The sequence below is a fragment of the Rhipicephalus microplus genome, chromosome 4, assembly GCF_043290135.1.
Source record: "Rhipicephalus microplus isolate Deutch F79 chromosome 4, USDA_Rmic, whole genome shotgun sequence".
NCBI classification, from domain to species: Eukaryota; Metazoa; Arthropoda; class Arachnida; order Ixodida; family Ixodidae; genus Rhipicephalus; species Rhipicephalus microplus.
The window spans coordinates 107,783,036-107,804,824 of record NC_134703.1 but is presented as its reverse complement, the minus strand read 5'-3'; the positions used below and the strand labels follow the sequence as shown (position 1 = coordinate 107,804,824).

The 21,789-nt window shown below is 43.8% G+C and overlaps 2 protein-coding genes across 6 annotated transcripts in view; both read right to left on the bottom strand.

The window, feature by feature from the left end:
* Positions 1-10,936, bottom strand: part of LOC119172245 (uncharacterized) — a 42,583-nt gene extending 31,647 nt beyond the window's left edge. For all 5 annotated transcript variants that reach the window (XM_037423284.2, XM_037423281.2, XM_037423283.2 and 2 more), the window contains exons 1-8: positions 10,753-10,936; positions 10,258-10,362; positions 9,968-10,114; positions 8,970-9,097; positions 5,788-5,897; positions 2,798-2,953; positions 2,398-2,492; positions 1,616-1,777 (exon numbers count right to left, since the gene is read on the bottom strand). In XM_037423284.2, coding sequence (XP_037279181.2) covers positions 1,616-1,777; positions 2,398-2,492; positions 2,798-2,953; positions 5,788-5,897; positions 8,970-9,097; positions 9,968-10,114; positions 10,258-10,362; positions 10,753-10,788 — 939 coding nt within the window. In that variant the 5' untranslated portion in view covers positions 10,789-10,936. The remainder of the gene's footprint in view (positions 1-1,615; positions 1,778-2,397; positions 2,493-2,797; positions 2,954-5,787; positions 5,898-8,969; positions 9,098-9,967; positions 10,115-10,257; positions 10,363-10,752) is intronic.
* A 1,284-nt stretch (positions 10,937-12,220) lies between these two features.
* Positions 12,221-21,636, bottom strand: SNRPG (small nuclear ribonucleoprotein G). The gene is made up of 4 exons (XM_037423293.2): positions 21,480-21,636; positions 21,267-21,289; positions 12,454-12,578; positions 12,221-12,384 (listed from the first exon to the last, which is right to left on the bottom strand). The coding sequence occupies exons 1-4, from the start codon at positions 21,509-21,511 to the stop codon at positions 12,331-12,333; spliced, it is 234 nt and encodes a 77-aa protein (XP_037279190.1). The 5' UTR covers positions 21,512-21,636; the 3' UTR covers positions 12,221-12,330.
* Positions 21,637-21,789: the final 153 nt, after the last annotated feature.

Here is a 21,789-nt window from a genome sequence, read left to right as displayed (position 1 = left end):
CAGTCTGTACCCCATATTTCAGACGATTTCTGATGAACATGATATGAGATGCATTGGCTCGTGACACACAATACGCACGTAGAACTGAAATGCACACTGCACTCATTACGTTGAACTGAAATGTGTCAGCAGTGGGTGTAATGGCACTCCGGCAGGGGACTTGGAAAATGTTCGTCAACTGAATGGTTCAATGAACCGATGTTCCCTCAAGTGGTAGTATTTTACTGCAAGATTTTTAAATGCGAAGAATTTTTTTGCGAACTTCGACGACTTTGAGCGTATTTATCTATTTGTCTGTCTGTCTGTCTATCTGTCAATCTATCTATCCATAACATGAAAATCATGACATGTATGTCATGAATGTCATGATTTACATTTCATGGTCCTGCAGCTCTTGTGGTGGTTTTGTTCACATGGCATGTTGCAAAACTGGTGTGGTATGACATGATTGCATGGCAAACACAAGCAACAGACTCTAACATGAAAATCATGACACGCATGTCATGTAATAACATGACTACATGCCACGCTTATGATGCGCTCGCGGCCGTTTCGCTAGTGTCACATATACCAAATTTGGTATTACGGTAAGTGAATGGATGACAAAGGTATGTGACTGGTGCAAACATGATAATCACGACATGCATGTCATGTGAAAACATGACTACATACTACAGTCAAGGCGCCAATACATTTCGACTTGACGCAGTGTGCGGTTGCCGTCAGGCCGCGCAGACAGACGCTGGTTGCGCCGATCGCGTATGGCGTCAGACTATCGAGTGCTCGCGTTTTGCTAACGTAGCATCGCTATGCCCAGCGTCCGCGCATGTCAACGCTACATAGGAGTATTTTGGGCCCTTCATGATGCACTCACGACCGTTTTGCAAGCTCCATATATACCAAATTTGGTGTTAAGTGACGTCAATGGATGACAAAATATGTGACTGGTGCAAACATGATAATACCTGACACGCTTGCCATGTAAGAACATGACAACATACCACGCTCATAGCGTGCTCGCGGCTGTTTCACTAGCTTCACATATACTAAATTTGGTATCACGTGACATGAATAGGTGAAGGTAAACGACATAACCAAACATGATAATCATGACACGGAAGTCATGTACAACATCATTTTACCTCCACCTCGTAACGTTGTGCTGATTTTAATGTGACATATCAACCTTTCTTACTCGTACTTCGCATATCATCGATTCCCACGGTACGTGGGATCTGCCAATTTTTTCACTACACAAAACAGACCTTTAGCAACAGCTTTGGCTGCAACAAGACTGGTGCACAAAAGCCCTGGTTCAAAGCTGCAAGGTAACGTGGAAACTTCAATTGGTGCCATTTATGAACAACAATCGCGGTGAGATAGTATGCAAAAAGTCAAAGGACTAAAGGCTTCGGATGCTTAGGTTTTATACATCCTTAGACACTCGCTCTATGAAGTAAGTGCATGATAGCGTCTCAAAACCATCTTAGAAATCGGGCATGCCTGAAAAATCGGTCATTAGCCTTTTATTGTAGATATGTATAACATTTGTGTACACGCCTTAGTAATGAACGTCGCCTACTACAATACGCTACATCGTAGCCAGGTAGATTACCTGCTGCTTGAGCACAATGTCCGAAGAGAAGACTGCTAGCTGCCTTTGTACTGAATTGCTTTTCTCTTCAACAGCTATGGTGAGGATGATGAGGGCACTGTAGCCATGCGTCTTGCAGAACTTGCCCAGCTCTGCCTCCATCGTGTTCTCCTGACAGATGTTCTACAGAAGAGAAAGAGAGAAGGGGATGAAAGCAAACATGTCTGACAACTCTGTCATAAAAATTGGCTTAGAAGCATGAGAAGTTACCCACTAACTACTACAGCGTAAATGGATGAAAATAGTGGTAGTTTATGGGTGACATGGGTTTTTAGAAACAACTGCAGCAAAGCAACACTTTTTCCGAGATCATTGTGGGCGAGTTGTATACGCCACTGAAGCATTCTTGGCAAGGGTTGGTGATGATCAGGCTGTTTTATAATCAGTCTTCAAACAACACCTAAGCAGACAATGCATGAATCTGGTGGTTGTCACCTTTACACAAGGCCTGGCAAATAGCCTCCAAGATAGACAGTAGGAGCCTCCTCATCTCAGAGGTCGTGCTTAATTTCAGCGTAAGCAGCAATGACAGCATTTTCTTCACTTTAGATAACAAAAATGGCTATCTTCACAAACTCTCTTAACACGGCATATTCTCACCAGCGAATAAGTATGAGTTATGATGGCTTAAAGCAAAAACTTAAAAAAAAAAAAAGAAATTACAAGATATGAGCTGGAACTATGCCTCCATCACGTGCCATGGAATGCAAGTTCGCTGCCCGGAAAAGATTCGAGTCACATACCTTCAATTCTCCAGGCACCGATGATATCGCTATGCGCTTTGATGATGAACAGACAGCCTTGAGGTCCTTGCGAAGCAGCTCATCCAAAGTCAGGCCTGCAAACATTTCAAACAAGAGACTTTAACCTGAAAGCACATTAAAGAGAGCCAAGAAGAACGGCACATGCCGAAAGAGATTTTTTAGAACCAATCCAAAACTAAAATAATCAGACGAGCATTGACGCTGCTCCAACTGCAAAAAAATAATCTTCGAAAAATTGCAAGAAAAAAAACATTCTGGGAAGTCCACATTGGTTTCTGTAACAAGTAGAAACACAGGTCTGGCCATCATAATGGCGTAAAGATATTTTGACTGGCCGAAAACAAAAGTTCATAACTACTACAGATATCCAGCAACTCACCTTGAACATTGGACTTTGCTCTACACAGTGGCTTGAACACTTCCTCCTTGCCCAGGTCGGGAAGTAATGCCTGCAACTTAGACACCATTTCCAAGTCCTTCACTGTCGTTTTCCGTGCCGACTCTGAGAGGCACACTGTGTCAAGGAGTATAGTGCCTGAAAAGGACACACACATTTCAAAGGAATGTTATATAAACAGCCTTCAGTGCTGAACAGGCATTGTTCTAAGCATTAATAAACATACACCCTATGCAAGATAAGCTGACCAACTGAAATTCACAATATAGAGTCCCTAATATAACATGCAGTTTTTCTTTGCTATTAATTTATAAAGGTACATGATTATCAATATCTTAGGTACAAATTAAATATCATACTGTGAATACCAAATTGAAAGGAAAAAATAATAGACTGATGTATTTATTTGCAGGTTTTGGAACAGTGTTAGTATGATGCCCAAGGTGAAATTTAGTCCAAGTATGTCACTACAGTAAATGCTGAGCTGAGCACCAGTAATTCAACAAATTGATAAGTAATTCACATTAAATGTGTGGTCTCAGCAACCTGTGCATCACTGTACTGCATCAAAGTGCCATTAGCACTGATGTGCTCGGACAGCCCATATCCAGTCCAGCAATAAGCTCGAAGGTTAGTTCAGTGCAGTGCTCCAAATATAACCGTAAGAGAGCAAGGGCAATGCTGCATTAGCATCCAACAAAAACAAAACAGTTGATTACAGTCTGCTAGGACGTTTTAAAAAATACCAAGAGCATAGAATTTCTCTCTTTCTCCTACATGTAGAGCCACTTGCAACCTGGCATTCTGAAGCCATGCTTTTGTCTAAAACCCTTTCTAATGGTTTTCTTCAGTGTGATAAGTACCATTATCTGGCTGTGAACAAGTACACTGAACTGCAGTATATGAACCACTGCATTTATAGTAACATAGCACAATGACAACTATAATGAATTTAAATAGCAACTAGGAAGAGCACATAAAATGCCCATGGCTCTAAGTTCCAAACACCAAATCAAACACGGCGCTGGCCCATCACCCCCATGGTCTGTAAAAGTCCCACGTTTCACTTGGCAGCAAATTTCAGTGACCTACCACAGTGTGCTAAAATGTTATCAAGAACAGAAAATGGTCCTCCCCCCGCCCCCCTTCTCGAGGGGCTTGTTTCTTTGTTAGACATTGTGAAACCAATCAAACAAACCAAGACCAAGGAAAGCATAGGCAGTAATATTTGCAGTCTTCAACTGTAGTATGGATAACTAAAACATAAATCAACATGAATTACAGTGTAGAAATGGTTATCCTTTCTGTCGGTGGGATCCGAACCCACAACCATCGGTTTATGGGCCCGATGCCCTACCAATTGAGCCACGACGAAATACATCAAAATAAGTGTGACACACCACGCTGAGGCGCCTCGCAACTGAGATTTCTGCATGGGGAAAACTAGTGGGCAGGCACAGCTAATTTAACTTCATTCACCGACTCTAATCCTCTGTTAACCCCAAAAGAGCACTTTTATTTTAGCTGGTCTTCTTTTTGCTGCCTCCCCCAAGTTCTTTTATAGCAAAATAAGCATGCACTGCGCCCTTACAGAAATGGGTACTCCTTGCAACTGAGGCAGGCTTTAACATTAACACTGCATTGTCATCCTGTGACAAAAAACTTATTTTTTGTGCTAAATTCTGCTGGCAGCAAAAATTTTAGCATGCATTGGTAGATTAGAAAGAAACTAACTCAAATAAATGCATCATCAACTGCACTTACGTCATTATATATCTGTTATCAATAAATAAATATATCAGAAACTTTATCATTAGCAGTATTTACAATTTTCACATATGTGCATACCCACACTTCTTTCCAGTGTATTTTGATAATAACCTTAATTAGCTTGCCAAATTAAGCACCTGCACTTACTAGTACACTCAGTATTAGTCGTAACAGCAAATCGTGGGCCAAATTAGTACCTAAAATACTACGCATGGCTTGAACTCCCCTATGTTTTCGCAAGTGAACACTGTTTTCTCATCTCGGATCGTCCACAAACAAGGGAACGGTGTTGATAAAACTACGGACAAGTGGAAGGAATCGACTCTTTCATGCAGTTTGTTCAGGAGCATTATCTGGTGATGCAAGTGACACCTATATGAGTAGTATCACTTTATATGTTTTTTCAAATTCAAAACGATTAGAGGTACCACTCACAACAGAAACAACGTCAACTTGAAAGCCAACGAATCTTCTCGCCTAAACTGGCACACTAAACACTGCGAAGTTCTGTGCCCACGCACAAACTATGGTCTTCAAACACTTTGTCTTCCCTCAACATAAACAATGCAATAATTGTTGTGGTTTAACGTCCCAAAGCCACCATATGATTACCAGAAACGTCGTAGTGGAGGGCTCCGGAAATTTTGACTATTTAGAGTTCTTTAATGTGCACTAAAATCCAAGCACACAGACCTCAAGCATTTTCAACGCCACCAAAAATGCGGCCGCGGTGACCGTAATTCGATGCCGCGAACGACGGGTCAGCAGGCGATCACCATAATCAATGAACCACTGTGGCTGGTTATATAAAACGACGTGATTAGAACATATGCTTTGTTTTTAAAAACACAATACTTCAACTGTTATCGTGAATGTAAACTTTTTTATGTCTTCTAAAAAAATACTTTCACTGCAATTTCCAATTGCCAAATTCTTGTTTCTTTTGTTTGTTTTACTGAACGTATTTCTTTTTCTTTTAATGTTACTACAAGTGTATGCATTGAGCATTTTTGCTATGATGCTGCTTATGTTAAACAGGAACGTGTGACCAGCCAATCTGCCATCCTGTTGTGTACTTGTGGTAATAGTACATTCAAATAAAAAACTTCAAATTATCAGCACAATGATATATATGTATAGTAAGCAAAAGCATACAGTGAGAAACAAAGGTGCTAAGCAAGCAAGCAAAACAGTGCGCTTACCGTAAAGCAATAGAGCAACCTGAGGGGCTAACAGATCTGGCTTAGAGTGGAAAACTTTCTCGGCTACCAGAGTGCAGCATGACCCAACCATTTCAACTGTCTTGTCACACCTGCAAGACAAATACATAACAATGTGCATATTCAATTAAACAGATGTACCCATGGTACACAACATCATGCAGTGCATCAGGGATTTTCCAAATTGCACATATTTTTTTCATTTGCTTTCACAAGTTTGGCTTCTCTACTTTCACAACAAAAATAAACTGAAGGTTGTAATTAAACTGGAAGTAGGTTAAAACCACTTTTAAAAAGCACAAGGTGCCAACAAAAAATTAAATAGTGCTCATTGTCTGGAGTCCCCTGGAACTTGTCACCTGGCCCCGCCGCGGTGGTCTAGTGGCTAAGGTACTCAGCTGCTGACCCGCAGGTGGCGGGATCGAATCCCGGCTGTGGCGGCTGCATTTTTGATGGAGGCGGAAATGTTGTAGGCCCGTGTACTCAGATTTGGGTGCACGTTAAAGAACCCCTGGTGGTCAAAATTTCCGGAGCCCTCCACTACGGAATCTCTCATAATCATATGGTGGTTTTGGGACGTTAAATTCCACATATCAATCAATTGTCACCTGGCAGTTTGCCATTGTATTTCTCATGAAGAGTTCACTAAAGCCACATGTTCAAATTAATAATGATTGCCAAACTCTCATGATAAATGAAAACATTGAAGAAAACATATCTTCACCACATAGATGAGCTTTGTCTTATCCCTTTAAAATGCGTTTTTCTCGAGATTCATTTTCATGCAACTTCTTGAGATTAGACATGTTTTTGGTACTTCTGATAGCCATATCGGGATGAAATTTTACCCAGATATTCCTTAACATGTGAAGGGTGCAAGTATCTCCTTTCAATTGCCTCCTGAAACTTCTAGATTTTGCGTGATACATGCACACATACAAATGCACACAAGTATCTAAAGTATGGCTACCGCACGCCAACCCTGAAAAATACTTCTGGCTGCAGTACTGCCACATACCGCTAATGCAATCCAAATTATCTGTTCCTGTCTGGGAAGGAAAACACTACATGCGCCATTACCATCCACTACTGCCTCACAGGTAGTGCTGAAGTGTGCCTACAGCACAGCCAGAAATCGAGCCAATAAAATCACATGGGCATGGCATTTTTTCTTACTTGACGTTCCAGCGAGTTTAGCAATAGAGCTAGCAAAAACTACAGGTTTCAATAAATTCAGTCAGATGGGAAGATACAGGCAGCTCAGGTTTCCAACATTCATCAAGTGTGTCATTATCTATCAAAGTATCTAAACACGGTGGCCATGATGTGTTTCTGGCTTTCATTGTTGCATCTGGCTTTTGCAGTACCAAAAATACAGCCTCTGAGATTGGTAGTCAGTGTCACATAAGAGTTTATTACACACAGCCTGCCTAGGCAGGCAGCAAAATGATACATTCCTCAAAAACAAATAAAGATGTATGCCATCTCACAATGACTGACTAGTAGTGACGGATATAAGTAGAGGACAGACAGGCTATGTCATCAGGCTTTAGTACTAAAATGTTCAGCTCGATTCGTATTACGGGTCCTACATTAACCTTAATATCTGTATCACTAATCCCCTCTGGAATAGCATAGATATTTTCTCAAGTACTATTTATCGATGCCACTCACTTATCATTAACATTTGGTGTCCCTTTTAGAATTTTCCGCATGCCAGTTGACACAGTTAGATGCTCAACATGCTCTTCATACAATTTTGACACAACGATATCAGCAGTTCCCTCTTTGCTTGTTGATAGTGTTGCTGATAGATGGCACGCTATCAGTACTCCACGTTATGCTTAGTGATTTTAACTTTGTCAATGTGGAAAGCATAAATTTATATCTTCTTGTCCTTCATTAGCTTCAGAAGAACTACAATGATGCATTATTACAATGTGCAACATTCAAATATGTGAAGCACTATGATAAGCCAGTCCCAAGCAACAAGTGATAAAATGAAGTACTATCAAGCAATCAAGCAAAGAGAACTGTTCTGTTAGACTGGCCATTGCAGTAACTATCAAATCACTCTGGTAAAATGCCAAATCGTGTTTTCCATTATACATTAACCGGCAGCCACATACAGATTTATACAAAAAAAGTAGTACATCAAACTGCAATGTTATGTCCTATGGGGAAAGTGAGCAGCAACCATTTTTCAAACTGCATCAGAAACACTAACAGTGCATCTAATGTAACCCTACTCTTTAACAATATTATGTAGTCGTGCTCTTACAAAGGTCAGAGCAAAAATGGTCCTTCGAACAAATTAACAGCGCCATAAATAATAGAGAATTGAGGAAGTGGGGATCCTGACCCGTTTTGTGTTTAGGTGACACCTTGCTAGTGTCCTCCCTTGAAATTTAATTTTCGAATGTCATATTTCAATTTATTGACAGTTAAGGATGGCACATTCTTTAAAGCCAACACTGATGTCCGAAACTCTTCCAATGAGCAGAAATTAAGTACAAAAGAGAAAACTGTTAGTGGTTTCAAAAAGCACTGTCAGATACAAGCTTTCTCAAATACTATGGGTTATTTCTGACGTGCCACAAATGTGTATATGTCGGGCTTTGAAATGTAAAGTAAATGAATAATCACTAATCATCTACTGTTACTTACACTGAAGATTTGTTGCAAGTCACTCACAATAAAGTATGAACAAGTCACTCACGACAAAGTATGAACCCAACTGCTCGGCTATGTGCGTGCTATCTTTAAAGATCACTAGCTTACATAAAAACGCCAAGACACTAAATTCACCGTCGAACACACACTTATACTGCTCAGTGCTGTTTTCTCTGACCTGACACCGATGCCGCTGCATTATACAAAATTTTTTTTTTGATGCATGATTTTAATATAACTAATACTTAAACATATTTGTGAAAACAGAATAGCTGCCACTACAGGATGTGCACACACCCCTTTTCACCCCTCCCTCACTTGTGATTTCTTTATACTTACACCACTGCAAATTAAAATGTCAAAACTTTATCTCTGCTCCTTCACTGCCGCCAAAGCATTGCGATGACCTACAGCAAGCAAAGGCGAAATAGGAATGACACACATAGCTTTGGGTGCTGGGGCCTTTGAAAGAGAACAAGAAAGATGCCAACCTGTGAGAAGTCTCCAACCTGTGGTGGTCAATGATCTCCTGGACTGCAGGTTGCAAGTCAGCATCTTCTTTGGGCAAAAGATTGTGATCCACAAGGGTCAGTGACAACTTTGACTGAGAGTGAAGTTTCTGTAGATAAAAAAATAAATGACTATGTAAACTATGTAAAACAACCTTTTTTTTTCCGTTACCAAGTCGACACTGTTGAAGCACTTCACAAACCATTTCATGAGAACCCTTCTGCTATAATTATATTAGGAGAGTCACCTTTCAAATACTGTAAAGACGCAACAAGAAAGACAGCCTTCTCTTGTGCTAGGTTGTAAGGGACGTCATTCAACTTTATTTGTCAGCTGGAGCGAGACGTGCCCATATGACTAGCAATGTAAAGGGGGTTGAGTGATTGCTGGAATCAAAATGTATATCTCGTTGGATTTTCTTGATTACAAATGCACATTTAGCACGCCATAGCAAATTTACAGGCAAGCATGGCAAACGTTATTACAGAACATTAGTTTTTTTAGCGATAAAAAAACTTAAAAATTCAGAAAATCGATGCTGCAGTATCGGTCATACTATGTCATACACATCATACAGAAATGAAAGATTATGAACCTTAACAATAAATTTTTTTTATTGTTATGATTTCATACCATTACTTTATTTTTGCTTTATCTGTTTCGTTTGCTCACTTTGTAACCCTCGGTTATGCTCGGACGAATGCATTATCCTTAAAATAAGCAAATTTAATGCGACAGTATCACTTTAGCTTGAGACGTTCCTCGAATCAACGCAAATACGACACTGCCGAGACTGTATGCAGGAGCCGTGCAAAGCACCGCACAAAAGACCAAGCTCAATTGTTTACGCTTTCTGGCAGAGAGCCAGTCGCGCGGTATGCGTGCAGATATGGCTTTACGATGTGGAAATGGCACAACGGAAACCGGCGAACGACGCTCACCACGCGAAGCAGTGGGCGTGACGGCCGGCATTTTTTACCTTTAGGTCAATTTCATCCCGGCATACCAGCGAGTCCAGTGGGATGTCCACATGTTCGAAGAAATACGTGATCTCCGTCCGCAGTTTGACGTCTTTCCTCGCGATGTTAAGCACGGGAAGGACGAGTAACGTCGCGACCGGTTGAAGCTGAAAGTGAAAACGGGTTTTCGTTACGCATATGAGATGCGCGCTTGTCACGAACCGGAAGATTCCCGGGTACGCCACACGGCTGACCGCAATCAAATTGAGTTAGACGTGGATCTGTGAAAACAGAACGAGACACCGCTCACCTCGTGCAGCAGGTACGCCGTGACGATGGAGGCAACGGCGGAATCCAAATCGCAGGCTTCGTTCCCCAGCACGACGTGAACTTTGGTGAAAGCGTCGAGCTTTTCCTGGAGGCATAACGAAAGTGAACGTTAGTTCGCGACCGCTGAAATAAGGTTATACGTTTCACTGCTAATAAGCTCAGCACAAGGCAAAATTTTGAACTGAGTATCGACAGCTGGTTTCCGATGCAAAACAGCGAAGAGGCCGTGGGCAGTGGCCGCAGATCAAACTGGGACATCGCACAAGAAGCGAAAAGCCGCGGTCCATACTGCGCACATTCAATCGACAAAACCGCAGGCTATACCGCATTTAGATACATATGTCATCAATATATTGGGCCTAAAATGTCTAGGTAGCGCGACAAATAGCACGGAGACGCGTGCAACGCTAAATATCAGCCGCGAAACGTAAATACAGCTGATCAGGAAAGGACAATCAGTCGAAACCTAACATACCAAGTTGCGCTTGCTCTCCGAGAGAAATCGATCCATTCTGTGCGTCGCAGATGTCGAAATGTATCTAACGACAATGAGAAAACAAATAGAGAGCGTCTTAACGGGAGGCTAACATCGGCTGCATTGTAGCGAAAAGGTGAAGAGTCAACTCGCGGCCATTTCCGAATGGAGCAATGCAGCGCGAAGTGCGAAACACAAGAGGCCGCGCTAAATCCAACAGCAATTTGTAACGTTGCGCCACATCCCAGTTGGTAATATAAGGGTGTCTTTATAAATGATTGAATCCAAAACAAGCATGAAACTTCTACGAATTTTTGAAAATTTTACATGATTTGCGCTCTACAAGAACCTGAAGTATCCAAAGGAGGGAGTAGTAGCGAACTATTTTCTTACGCGACAACTTGGGGTATCGGTAGTCGCTTTGATTTGAAGCGGGCTGTGCTGCGACTTTTATTTAACTTTTACCTACTTTTACTGGCTTTACAATTTAACTTGAAAACACGGCCTGGGCTGATACCGACGTTTTAGCACGGCTCAAACTTGGCATAACAATGCAGTTTTCAAATATGTGCTTTTGTTTTGAAGGGAAAAGAAAACTTGCAGTCATGCTGTTTCTCGTGCATTGGTTTAATGGTCTGAATACTTCCTTAACCATTTATACCAACCTTTTAAGGTAATAATTGATATGTGGGTTTCAACGTCTCAAAACCACCGTACGATTACGAGAGACGCCGTAGTGGAGGGCTTCAAAAATTTCGACCACCTGGGGGGGGGGGGGGGGGGGGACGTGCACCCAAATCTGAGCACACGGGCCTACAGTATTTGTCTCCATCGGAAATGCAGCCGCCGCTGCCGCGATTCGATCCCGCGCTTTGCGGGTCAGCAGCCCAGTACCTTAGCCACTACACAATTGCGGCGGGGCAACCTTTGAAGGTAGTTCAGCTTCAGCAATTTCCAGACAACGGCGACAAAAGAATGAGACCGTGGTAAATGCGTTACAGTACATATTCCAGGTGCTATTCATAATTCCACTGTCGCCTGCCAATATAATAATAATTATCATTGCAAGTGCTTTACACACCAAAACCACCTCACAATTCATTGTTACCACACGAAAGGTACCAGAAAACTTAAGGCACGCATATAATAAGTGTGTCATATGTGTGCCATAGTTAAGTTTTCTCGTTCCTTCAGTGCTGTAACATAATGAATAAATTCAAACTTGTCCAGTTTACTGTACACAATACGATTGTGGGTCATACTATAGCGAGGGACTCCAAATTAACTTCAAAAAGCCCATGGTACTTTAAAGTGCACCTAAATGTAAGTACACGCGTGTTTTTATGCCTTTCCCCCCATTAAAATGTGCCTGCTGCCAGGCACCTGCCTCTGCACCAATATATTCGTTGTCTTCGGGCCACCTTATTACAGCTTTTGTACAGAGCAAAAAAGACAGGCAACACAAAAGTCCCGGTTTTATGGCATATTTATTGACATCAAAATAATAATGCAAGAATGTGAATGAGAAGAATGCGATGGGAATGAATGGCTGCAAAAGGCCGCCTTGTATCCACGGTGTCAGCCTATTCTGTCTTGGCTCTCAAGAAGGATGACGCTGTTTCCCCTGACAACCTGGAAAATTGCACAACACAGGTACCAGTCAGAATCAAAGCCCAAATTTCGCACACGTGGAATACTTACGACCATGCCGATGTTGTGTTTCTCTCCTCCCTTTGTTTCCTCAACAGCCTCGTCCAGGACAAGGTTCATGAACGGATCAAAGCCACGCAGGATCCCGGTGACGACACGACTTGCGTTGAGCCTCACTGCAGATAAGAAGCAAGCAACCTACTGACCACCAGCACCAAAAGGAAAGACAAGTGAACGAAACATGCATACCATTATTTACCTCATAAAAGAAGTACATATACACAAATTTGTAATATATATACTGCATTTGAACAACAACTTCCACTCAGTGAAGCTTCACTGTGAATCAAAAACAAGAAACCTGCTGTGTACCACTTCTCCCTAAAGAAAAAAAAGCAAGTCAATGAGAGTCAATATATACCATTCATTTACCTGATGAAGGCATTACACAATGGAGGCAAAAAGGCTTGAGACCTGTGTGCTTGGATTTTGGCCCCAGACAGTCAAACTTTATGGAGACCTCCACTACGATGTTCCTCATAATCATATCACAGTTTTGGGGATGGTAAACTCCAACAATAAATATTATTGTTTAGCTTGTCCATATGCAAAATGTATAACTTTAACGAGGTTTCAGATTACCATAGAAGTAAATGGTAGCGGCTAAAGCTGTCGATGATCAAGAGTTGTTTAATTACGGAGCTTTTGCAGCGGCAACACTGGTGGCGATTTACAGGGAAACCTCAAACAAAGCATTAAATGTTCAGTGCAGAGATCAAGACTGCCAAAATCAAACATGCACAGAAGGAAGAAATGCAACACATTGTTCATTTCATGGTTGCGTTTTTTAGGTAATTTCGTTTCTTGCCTGTGGCTTTCACAATCTCATCCAATGTTTACAAGCTTAAATCGTCATACATTTTTATTTTGCCCTCACGCCCGTGGTATTCTATTATTGTAAGCAGACAACTCCAGATGCTGCAATAATTTTCAAAACAAATCATAGCAACCGAGAAAAATTAATGCATTTTGCTTCAGATTTCAACTATGGTTCAAATTATCAACACTCGCACACAGCGGTAGACAAGTGTAAATTTGTGAGGTCGCGTGTTCACATTCCCGAATGTGATAGCTAGAATGCAAGACTCGAGCACGATGTATGGATGGATGGATGCATTCATAAGGCTATACTTTTTAGATCGAACAGAGACTCATGCCACCTAGCCCATAAAGTTAAGTGCTATCACTATGTCAACATTTATTTTTATTTCATTTTCTGCAATACTGCATACCCATCGTGCTCGAGTCCAAGCAGGAGAGGATACACATAAACAGACACAAACAACAAAAAGATCAAAACTTTGTGCGCAGCAAAGGTAAAGAAGATGTTAATTCCACTGTGTGATTGTTCGAGGGAACAATGAATATTTATATAAATTAGTTCTTGCGAATATAGGTTTGATGCAATGGCTGTGCTTGTGACGTGAAGCTCGACCGAAGTGTTTCTGAAAGTAATCGTCAGAGTTTACTCTGAGCTTACCAAAATAAAGCGAAGATGAGAAATTCAAGCATATCCGTTTTCTTCTTTCAGATAGTGGCTCTAATTTTTAGGCCATCTGTAGCATATCTGATGGTGAATCAAGGCATCTGAAACGTTTGTGCACGTAGCAGATAGCTAATCTTTGAATTTTTTCGAGTTTTTTTTTTTTTTATGTCAACTTGGGTATAAGGATTCCAAACAGCACTGCCGTATTTCAAAAAGGGTCTAATTGTTTTGCCAGTCGTCAACCTAAGAGAAGGGGAGGATTCGCCCAACATGTGTTTCAGGAGGCCTAATTTTTTCCAAGCCTTAGAGCATATGTCATTTATATCGGTTGACCAGTTGAGACTGGAGGTTAAAGTGTTTTCTGAATATTTGCTTGCCTGAATTTCTTCAAGGGGGTTATTTTGTATACAGTAGGTAGAAGAAAGTTGGTTCCATTTGTTAGTGATGCTCATGTGCACAGGTTTCGGAAGGTTAACTACCATTTCCCATTGTTGCACCATTCTGACAATTTATTTTAAGTGCTGTTCAAGGTGATTTGATCATGTACAGAATTTACAGGCATAAATATGATGCAGTCATCTGCAAATAATTTCAAATGAACAGGCTGGTCCGCTATATGTTGAATGTCATTATTATAGACGATGAAAAGAAAAGGGCCCAGAACGGACCCCTGCAGAACTCCTGAGTGCACATCTAAAAACTGCGAACTGGATTTGTCAAAGTTAATGTATCATTTTCGATTGGAAGGGTATTAACCCAGTGAATAATGTGCGTGGTTAATCCAAGTGCTCTCATTTTTAATATTAACTTTGAATGCACTACTCTGCCAAATGCCTTGGAAAAGTCTAAAAGTATTAAATCAATCTGACCACCTTTGTCAAGAACCTTAGTAAATTCATGAACTGTTGTGAATAATAAATTAACTGTGGAGTATCTATGCCTGAAACTGTGTTGTGCATCAGTTATTACATGGTTTCATGCTAAAAATCATTTATGCATTTTGCTAATATATGCCCAAGCATCTTACACGAACAAAAAGAAAGATAGGACAGTAGTTATGTATCTGTAATGGAGAACCTTTTTTTTTAAAAAAACAGGAATTACTTTTGCGACACGCCAGTCGTCAGGTAACGTGGCCATATCTATAGACTTCTGAAAAAAATTATTGCTAAAAGAGGAGCAACTTGTACTGCATATCATCATCAGCCTCACTACGCCCACTGCAGGGAAAAGGCCTTTCCCATTACCAATTAACCCGGTCGCGTGCTTTCTGCTGCCACAGTATATCTGAGAACTTTTTAATCTCAACGGTCCACCTAACTTTCTGCCTTCCCTACATGCGTTTGCCTTCTCTGGGAATCCAGTCAGTTACCCTTAATCACCAGCGGTTATCCTGCCTACGTGCTACGTGCCTGGCTCGTGTCCATTTCTTCTTGATTTCAACTATGCTATCTGTAAGCCTGGTTTGTTCCTTAACCCACTCTGCTTTCTTCTTGTCTTTAATCTCAACGGTCCACCTAACTTTCTGCCTTCCCTACATGCGTTTGCCTTCTCTGGGAATCCAGTCAGTTACCCTTAATCACCAGCGGTTATCCTGCCTACGTGCTACGTGCCTGGCTCGTGTCCATTTCTTCTTGATTTCAACTATGCTATCTGTAAGCCTGGTTTGTTCCTTAACCCACTCTGCTTTCTTCTTGTCTTTTAAGGTTACACCTATCATTATTAATTTAAGTGTGGTAGCTAGAATGCTACTAGGATTTCCTCTCCCCCCTAACGCCCCCTTCCCAATCCATACCTTAACACCCCTGTTAAGTTTGGCCTGGAAATTCGTCTGGGCAGACGCCATTGTGCATAAGCAGGTCTACTGAGGAGGCTCTCAATCCCTTCGGCGCCCAGTCTGCCAGACGCCGTCGAAGATTTGAGCAATTACCCAGACAATGTGGCAAGCAAAGGCGAGTTCCCGACTTTCAAATGCGGACCCTTTCGTCGTCCCTTCAGGCAGCAGTGGTGCCTGATGACCTCAGCGACACATCGGGAGACAGGGAAGCTGTTGTGACCGGCGCCAGAGCTGACAGGGGAGCGGCGCTCGTTTAATCCTCAATCAAGTAACCGACCGGCCGGCTGCCTATGCCCGCCAGGCATTGTCCGGAGGATGAGACGCCGTGTCGCCACGACATCGTAAACCGTTCCAGAGAGGACAACAGACAGCATTTTCCTTGGAAGAGACCGTGGCGGCCGCCGCAAATCGCCCTGCTAATTTAGCGAACAAATCGGCGGACCCTTTGATGTAAGCTGTCAGGATCGTGGGACCTCTCGACTAGCGGCACACACACGATGAGGAAGAGCCCCACTGGCGCTGCCTTGCAGTGCAGTGATCACGACTCAATATTGGACGTTCATGTGGACCGTGCATGCTCATCCCCCTCACCTGTTGTGTGTGTGTGATTGGTGTTCCACTCGGAGAGGAGGAGCCCGACAGGGCTTAAAACGACGCCACAGAGTGCTGGACGTCGCTCTGAACCATGTCACGGTTCAACCATCACGCTCGTGGTTTGTGAAACCACTATCCTTTCTTTGCTGTAAATAAGTGTAAATAGTGCCATAAACCTGTTTGTTTTTCGTATCCTCTTCTTGTCAGCGTTCAGTTCCTCCACCCGGTTACACCTCGCTACCACAGGAGACCGGGAAGTCCCGCATCTTCAACAACTGGTGGCAGCGGTGGGATGCCTCCAGCGATCCATCTTCCGACCCCTAACAACTGGTGCCAGCGGTGGAATGCCATCAGCAACTTGCTCCTTCGACCCTAACACCCCACGCAATGCAACATGACTGCATCCCGCAACGCAAAATTCTGTTGACACCAACGTCTACAATGCTTCCTCATCTGATGCCAGGTCTTTCGGTGGAGCTCTACGGCATGTGGGGGTGCTGACACCCCCCCCCCCTGTAAAGTTGTCTGCGTCGCGTGGCGCAGGTGTCTCGCCCCAAGGCTTTATTTCGGTGGTGACCACCGCCGGGCGATAGATGGCGTTGTGTTCGCTTTGAGTACCACTGTTGGTAGAGTGGTAGCGCCGGCGGTGGCCCCTGGCGGAAGGCAGGCCTTGGTGGTGGGTGAGCGTTGAGCGAGTCTCTTCTGCGCGTGGCGGCTGCCGCGAACGGTTGTCTGTAGCGTGGGTCCCCCGGTGCTAGGCACCGCGGGCTTCGCGCCGGGGTCCCACGTGGAAAGTCAGGCGTTGGCGACGCCGCCTTGGGTATGTGTTAGTGTGTGTGTTAGTGTGTGTTTATCATGCTATTGTGTGTTTAGTGTGTCACTGCGTTATGTTGTTTGTATGGTAGCGTGTTAATTGAAATTGGTGTATCATTCGGCGGACGATATCGTCCTCTAAATTAGTTAATAAATGTATGTATGTTGTGTGCTTTGTACCGACCGCGTCAACTGTGTTCGTTCACTCCAAGAGCGTGGCGTGGCGATGCGCGCGTTTGCCTCGCCAAGACCTCACACTGGCTGCCCAACGTGGGGCTCTTGGAGTATCGGACGACTGTTTTTGCGGTTCAATACAGGGATTTTGTTAGAGCCGGAGTAGAGTAGGCCTAGGGGGGACTTCTTTGCTAGCGTCGGTGGTGTGCTTTGTTGAGAAGCGAGGAGATTGGTTTTGTAACGTGTTTGAATTTGTCTGCAGGTTGACTTTCTTTTTTTTTTTTTGCTCGCAAGTGTTTTTATTTTTTGTAGTTGTTAGTTTTCAAAAACGTTGTTGAATTAGGACGAGAGCCATGCGGTCCGCATCCTGGGGTGAGCAAGGACTAGAGCACGTGGTTTGTAGGCCAGGCCCGAAGCGAGTGAGTACGGAAGCCTTGTGGGTGGTCCGATTTTCTGTAAATAGCTTCTTCTATCTCTTAGGGCTCAGGGAGCCGGGCGTCGTTGCTGACTTGTATTGCGGCTCGGCGCCGGGGGCGTCGTGACACCGCCCGGGGCGGTGGACGCCAATCGCTCGGTAAGCTGCTGTGTGCGGCGAGCGATAGGACCACCCCACAGAGTGGACCTCTCCTCGTGGCTGCCTCTTCTTCGCCTAGGCTGGGTGGATGCCGGTTCTTGCCGAGCGACTCATTAGGCCTAAGGCTCTGCGCAGCCGCCTGTCGCACGTGGCACAACTAGGTGGATTGTGGCGTTGAAGTGTTGCGCTCTGCTTCCCTCACTTTTTTTTTTCTTGTGAGCACGAGTTAGGAAAAGTGATTTTTGTTTTATTTTGATGGGCGTCTCGGCCGCCACCGATGTATTAGCTAGCAGTACGGACCAACGTACCACGTGGACGAAAAGCTCGAAGCTCCCTTCCCGAGGACCTGCTCGATTGTTTTCTTTCAAGTTTTTTGTTGTTGTTATTAATGTATTCAGCGGGAGGGATGTCGTCCACGGCCGGCTGTCCTGCACATCGTCAGCATCGCTGGCCAGGAATGCGGTCGTGAGGTCGGGCGATGGAGGCCTGGGACCTGCGCAACTGCCTGCAGTCCGGCGCCCTCGCGTCTGCTGGTCGCAACTGGAAGACGTGTCGGCGCTAGCGACGGATCGTCACGCCGACGGCAACGTTGCTGTTGCGGGGCCGGTACTGAGGTGAAGTCTAGCCGGACAGTGCAGCAGTGTCGACCAGCGGCGGTGTCGTGGTGCAAGGACATTATGGTCGTGCGATATCATTTTTTTTTTTTGTTAAAGCTTGTGTAGCTAATTTTTGATTTCGGGATATGGTTTGATTTAAGGTCGGGGGAATGTGGGGGTGCTGACACCCCCCCTGTAAAGTTGTCTGCGCCGCGTGGCGCAGGTGTCTCGCCCCAAGGCTTTATTTCGGTGGTGACCACCGCCGGGCGATAGATGGCGTTGTGTTCGCTTTGAGTACCACTGTTGGTAGAGTGGTAGCGCCGGCGGTGGCCCCTGGCGGAAGGCAGGCCTTGGTGGTGGGCGAGCGTTGAGCGAGTCTCTTCTGCGTGTGGCGGCTGCCGCGAACGGTTGTCTGTAGCGTGGGTCCCCCGGTGCTCGGCACCGCGGGCTTCGCACTGGGGTCCCACGTGGAAAGTCAGGCGTTGGCGACGCCGCCTTGGGTATGTGTTAGTGTGTTGGGTGTGTTAGTGTGTGTTTATCATGCTATTGTGTGTTTAGTGTGTCACTGCGTTATGTTGTTTGTATGGTAGCGTGTTAATTGAAATTGGTGTATCATTCGGCGGACGATATCGTCCTCTAAATTAGTTAATAAATGTATGTATGTTGTGTGCTTTGTACCGACTGCGTCTGCTGTGTCCGTTCACCCCAAGAGCGTGGCGTGGCGATGTGCGCGTTCGCCTCGCCGAGACCCCCACAGGCATGAAGGCTTTCTTGCCTAAATGAGTGCAGTCGATGGAACTGAGTTGCGATTCGTGTTTAGAATAAATTGTGAATGTTTTAGAGCATTATTTTGTTTCAACAAATCTGCTAAATGCACGAACCTTTAAGTACTCTACAAAGCATTGAAAAGTGACTGAGAACTTTCCATATTTGTATAATACATGCTTCACTATGTATTAAAGGATTAAATTTCACTCGTGCCTTGACTGTATCCACCAATTGATTAGCCTCCTCCTGGTTATTTCTACATTGCCTTCACTATCTCTAAACCGTAATGCTTTGAAAAATTCTGCACCATCATCTTGTGCTACAGAGTGAAGCCCTTCAAAGAACATTATCAAATGTTCAGCCATTTCCTCTTCCTTTCTACACGCACAACATAACGAGCCTATGTTTTCATATTTGGCTCGGTACGTCTTAGTCCACAATACTCCCTCTCTGGCTTCAAACAACATAGAACTAACTGAGAACGGGCCTTTTCCTAGTCAGAACAGCACCCCGGGTGGAGATCCCCGAAATCAAAACTGGTTGTTCTTGCACTCCGAAATTGCCCTCCACATGCCGGTAGGCAATCTCTGAGGCCACAATTCACGCCTCTCTTTGGGGAAAACACTTGCATGTTTGCGGCACCAGATGTCGCTTGGTCCGCATATGTCGTCACGTTTTGGCCACCAAAAATTATAGCGCATGCGTGCCCGTGCTTCCTCGAGGCCGGCGTGCATGCACAGGCTACCTACCCGGAAAAGGCCCATTATAGTAGATATTTCCTTTTCTAACTTCCTGCTTACAAGTTCAGTAGGTCTCCAGTGATAGTTTCGTAAGTATCCCCCCTTTTCCCCACACCTCTCTCCATTTCCTTCAACTACTTCTTAATGTTTCCTTATGGCTTGGTATTCTTCTGTTGTCTAAATACTTGCTTGATAATTTATGAGTTCGCTTCCTCTATTTAGTATCAACATTCCTCATGTACATGTAGCTGAAAAGTTTACTAGCCTAATGCTCCTCTCTTTTTTTTTTTCCCCTCAGTCGCTCCTCAAATTTCATCTCGCTGCCAGCTTCCCTGCCCTGAAACGTCACCTTGTACCCCCTTATTTGGGGTAACTCCGCGTGCTCCAAAGGAAATCTACCCATGCCTCATTGTTTAACATTGTAAGGCATTTACATCCACTGCGGACAACTGGCGCCACCTATCGTAATTTGTGGAACTATTAGCGGTTGAAGAGAGTGGCCGCAAGGGGGATGGGGGAGGAGATGGTTCACGAGGTATCAGTTATGTAATCGCTTTGAATCGTTAATAAATCAGTTGTTTGTCGTTCAATCAGTCGTGTCATCGTATGCATCAACCCCTGACAACATCCAATCTTGCTTGACCTTCGTTCACTCTCTGCAGACGCAGGACTGTCGTCTTTCGATGACATTTGCAGTGTAACATGCAGATATAGGGCCAATTTTTTTCTCGCTAACTGAACTTAAATTTGACCTATCTCCTTAATTACCACAGATGTCTATCAATCGTTGCAGGTCTGCCTTGTTGTCGGCCATCATTACGACATCATCTGCATACATCAGTGCTGTAAGGACTGTTCCAACGTGTTTTCCATGCTTGGCAAAACAGAGGTTGAAGCCGAGTCTACTTCACTATAACTTGGCTTCTAATCCTTGTAGATATACGTCGCTTAGGACAAAGAAACCCATGCGGTACAATTAAGTACGGAGCGGTTTTAAAACAGCCGTTCAGACTTCACTAAGATCTTGGTGAGTTTTGTTTACAATGACAAACTGGAGTATTCTGTTAAACGGAATTTTTTCCTAATTTCATCAGGTATCCACCAACACAAGGCATCGAGTGAGGTTGCGGTGAGTAGGCAAACCGTTCGCAAGACAAACACGCGCGTGGCCTGTGAAGTGACAGTGCGCGCTTCACAATAAATGATACTAAAGAAAACTTACGCGACAGCTTCTTGTCCATGTACCTGAAATGAAACAGGAAGTCAGCATTAAAAAAACGTAATAACTACAAGCACAAAATAAACTAGACAAACTACTACATTGCTTAGGTTTAATTAGCAGTAGGCGCATATCACAGAACGCCGATCTATTGCCGACAAGCAATGCACTAGTATTAAGCTGGTGACGCAGTTACAAGCAGCAGCTGTAACTTACTTCTTCAGCTCTGGAGGATGTGCCTTGCTCATTTTGGTTTGTTGTGTCGGGAATAACCACACGAAAACTTTCGCAGCCGGCGAAGCACGAGTGCAGTGGACTAGTTCACTGTAGCACGAGCAACAACGCAAAGCAAACGCTTCCCCACAAAGCCAATGCTAGACTAGCGTTAAGTTTCGGAGCCGCTGTGGTCGGCTGTGTTGTCGCAAATGCAGATAGTTATTAGCACAAAATAACAACAATAATAATTTAATAGGCAACTTTTTTGTATATGTAGTTTTTGTTTGTTAATAAACATTTTACGTTAGCA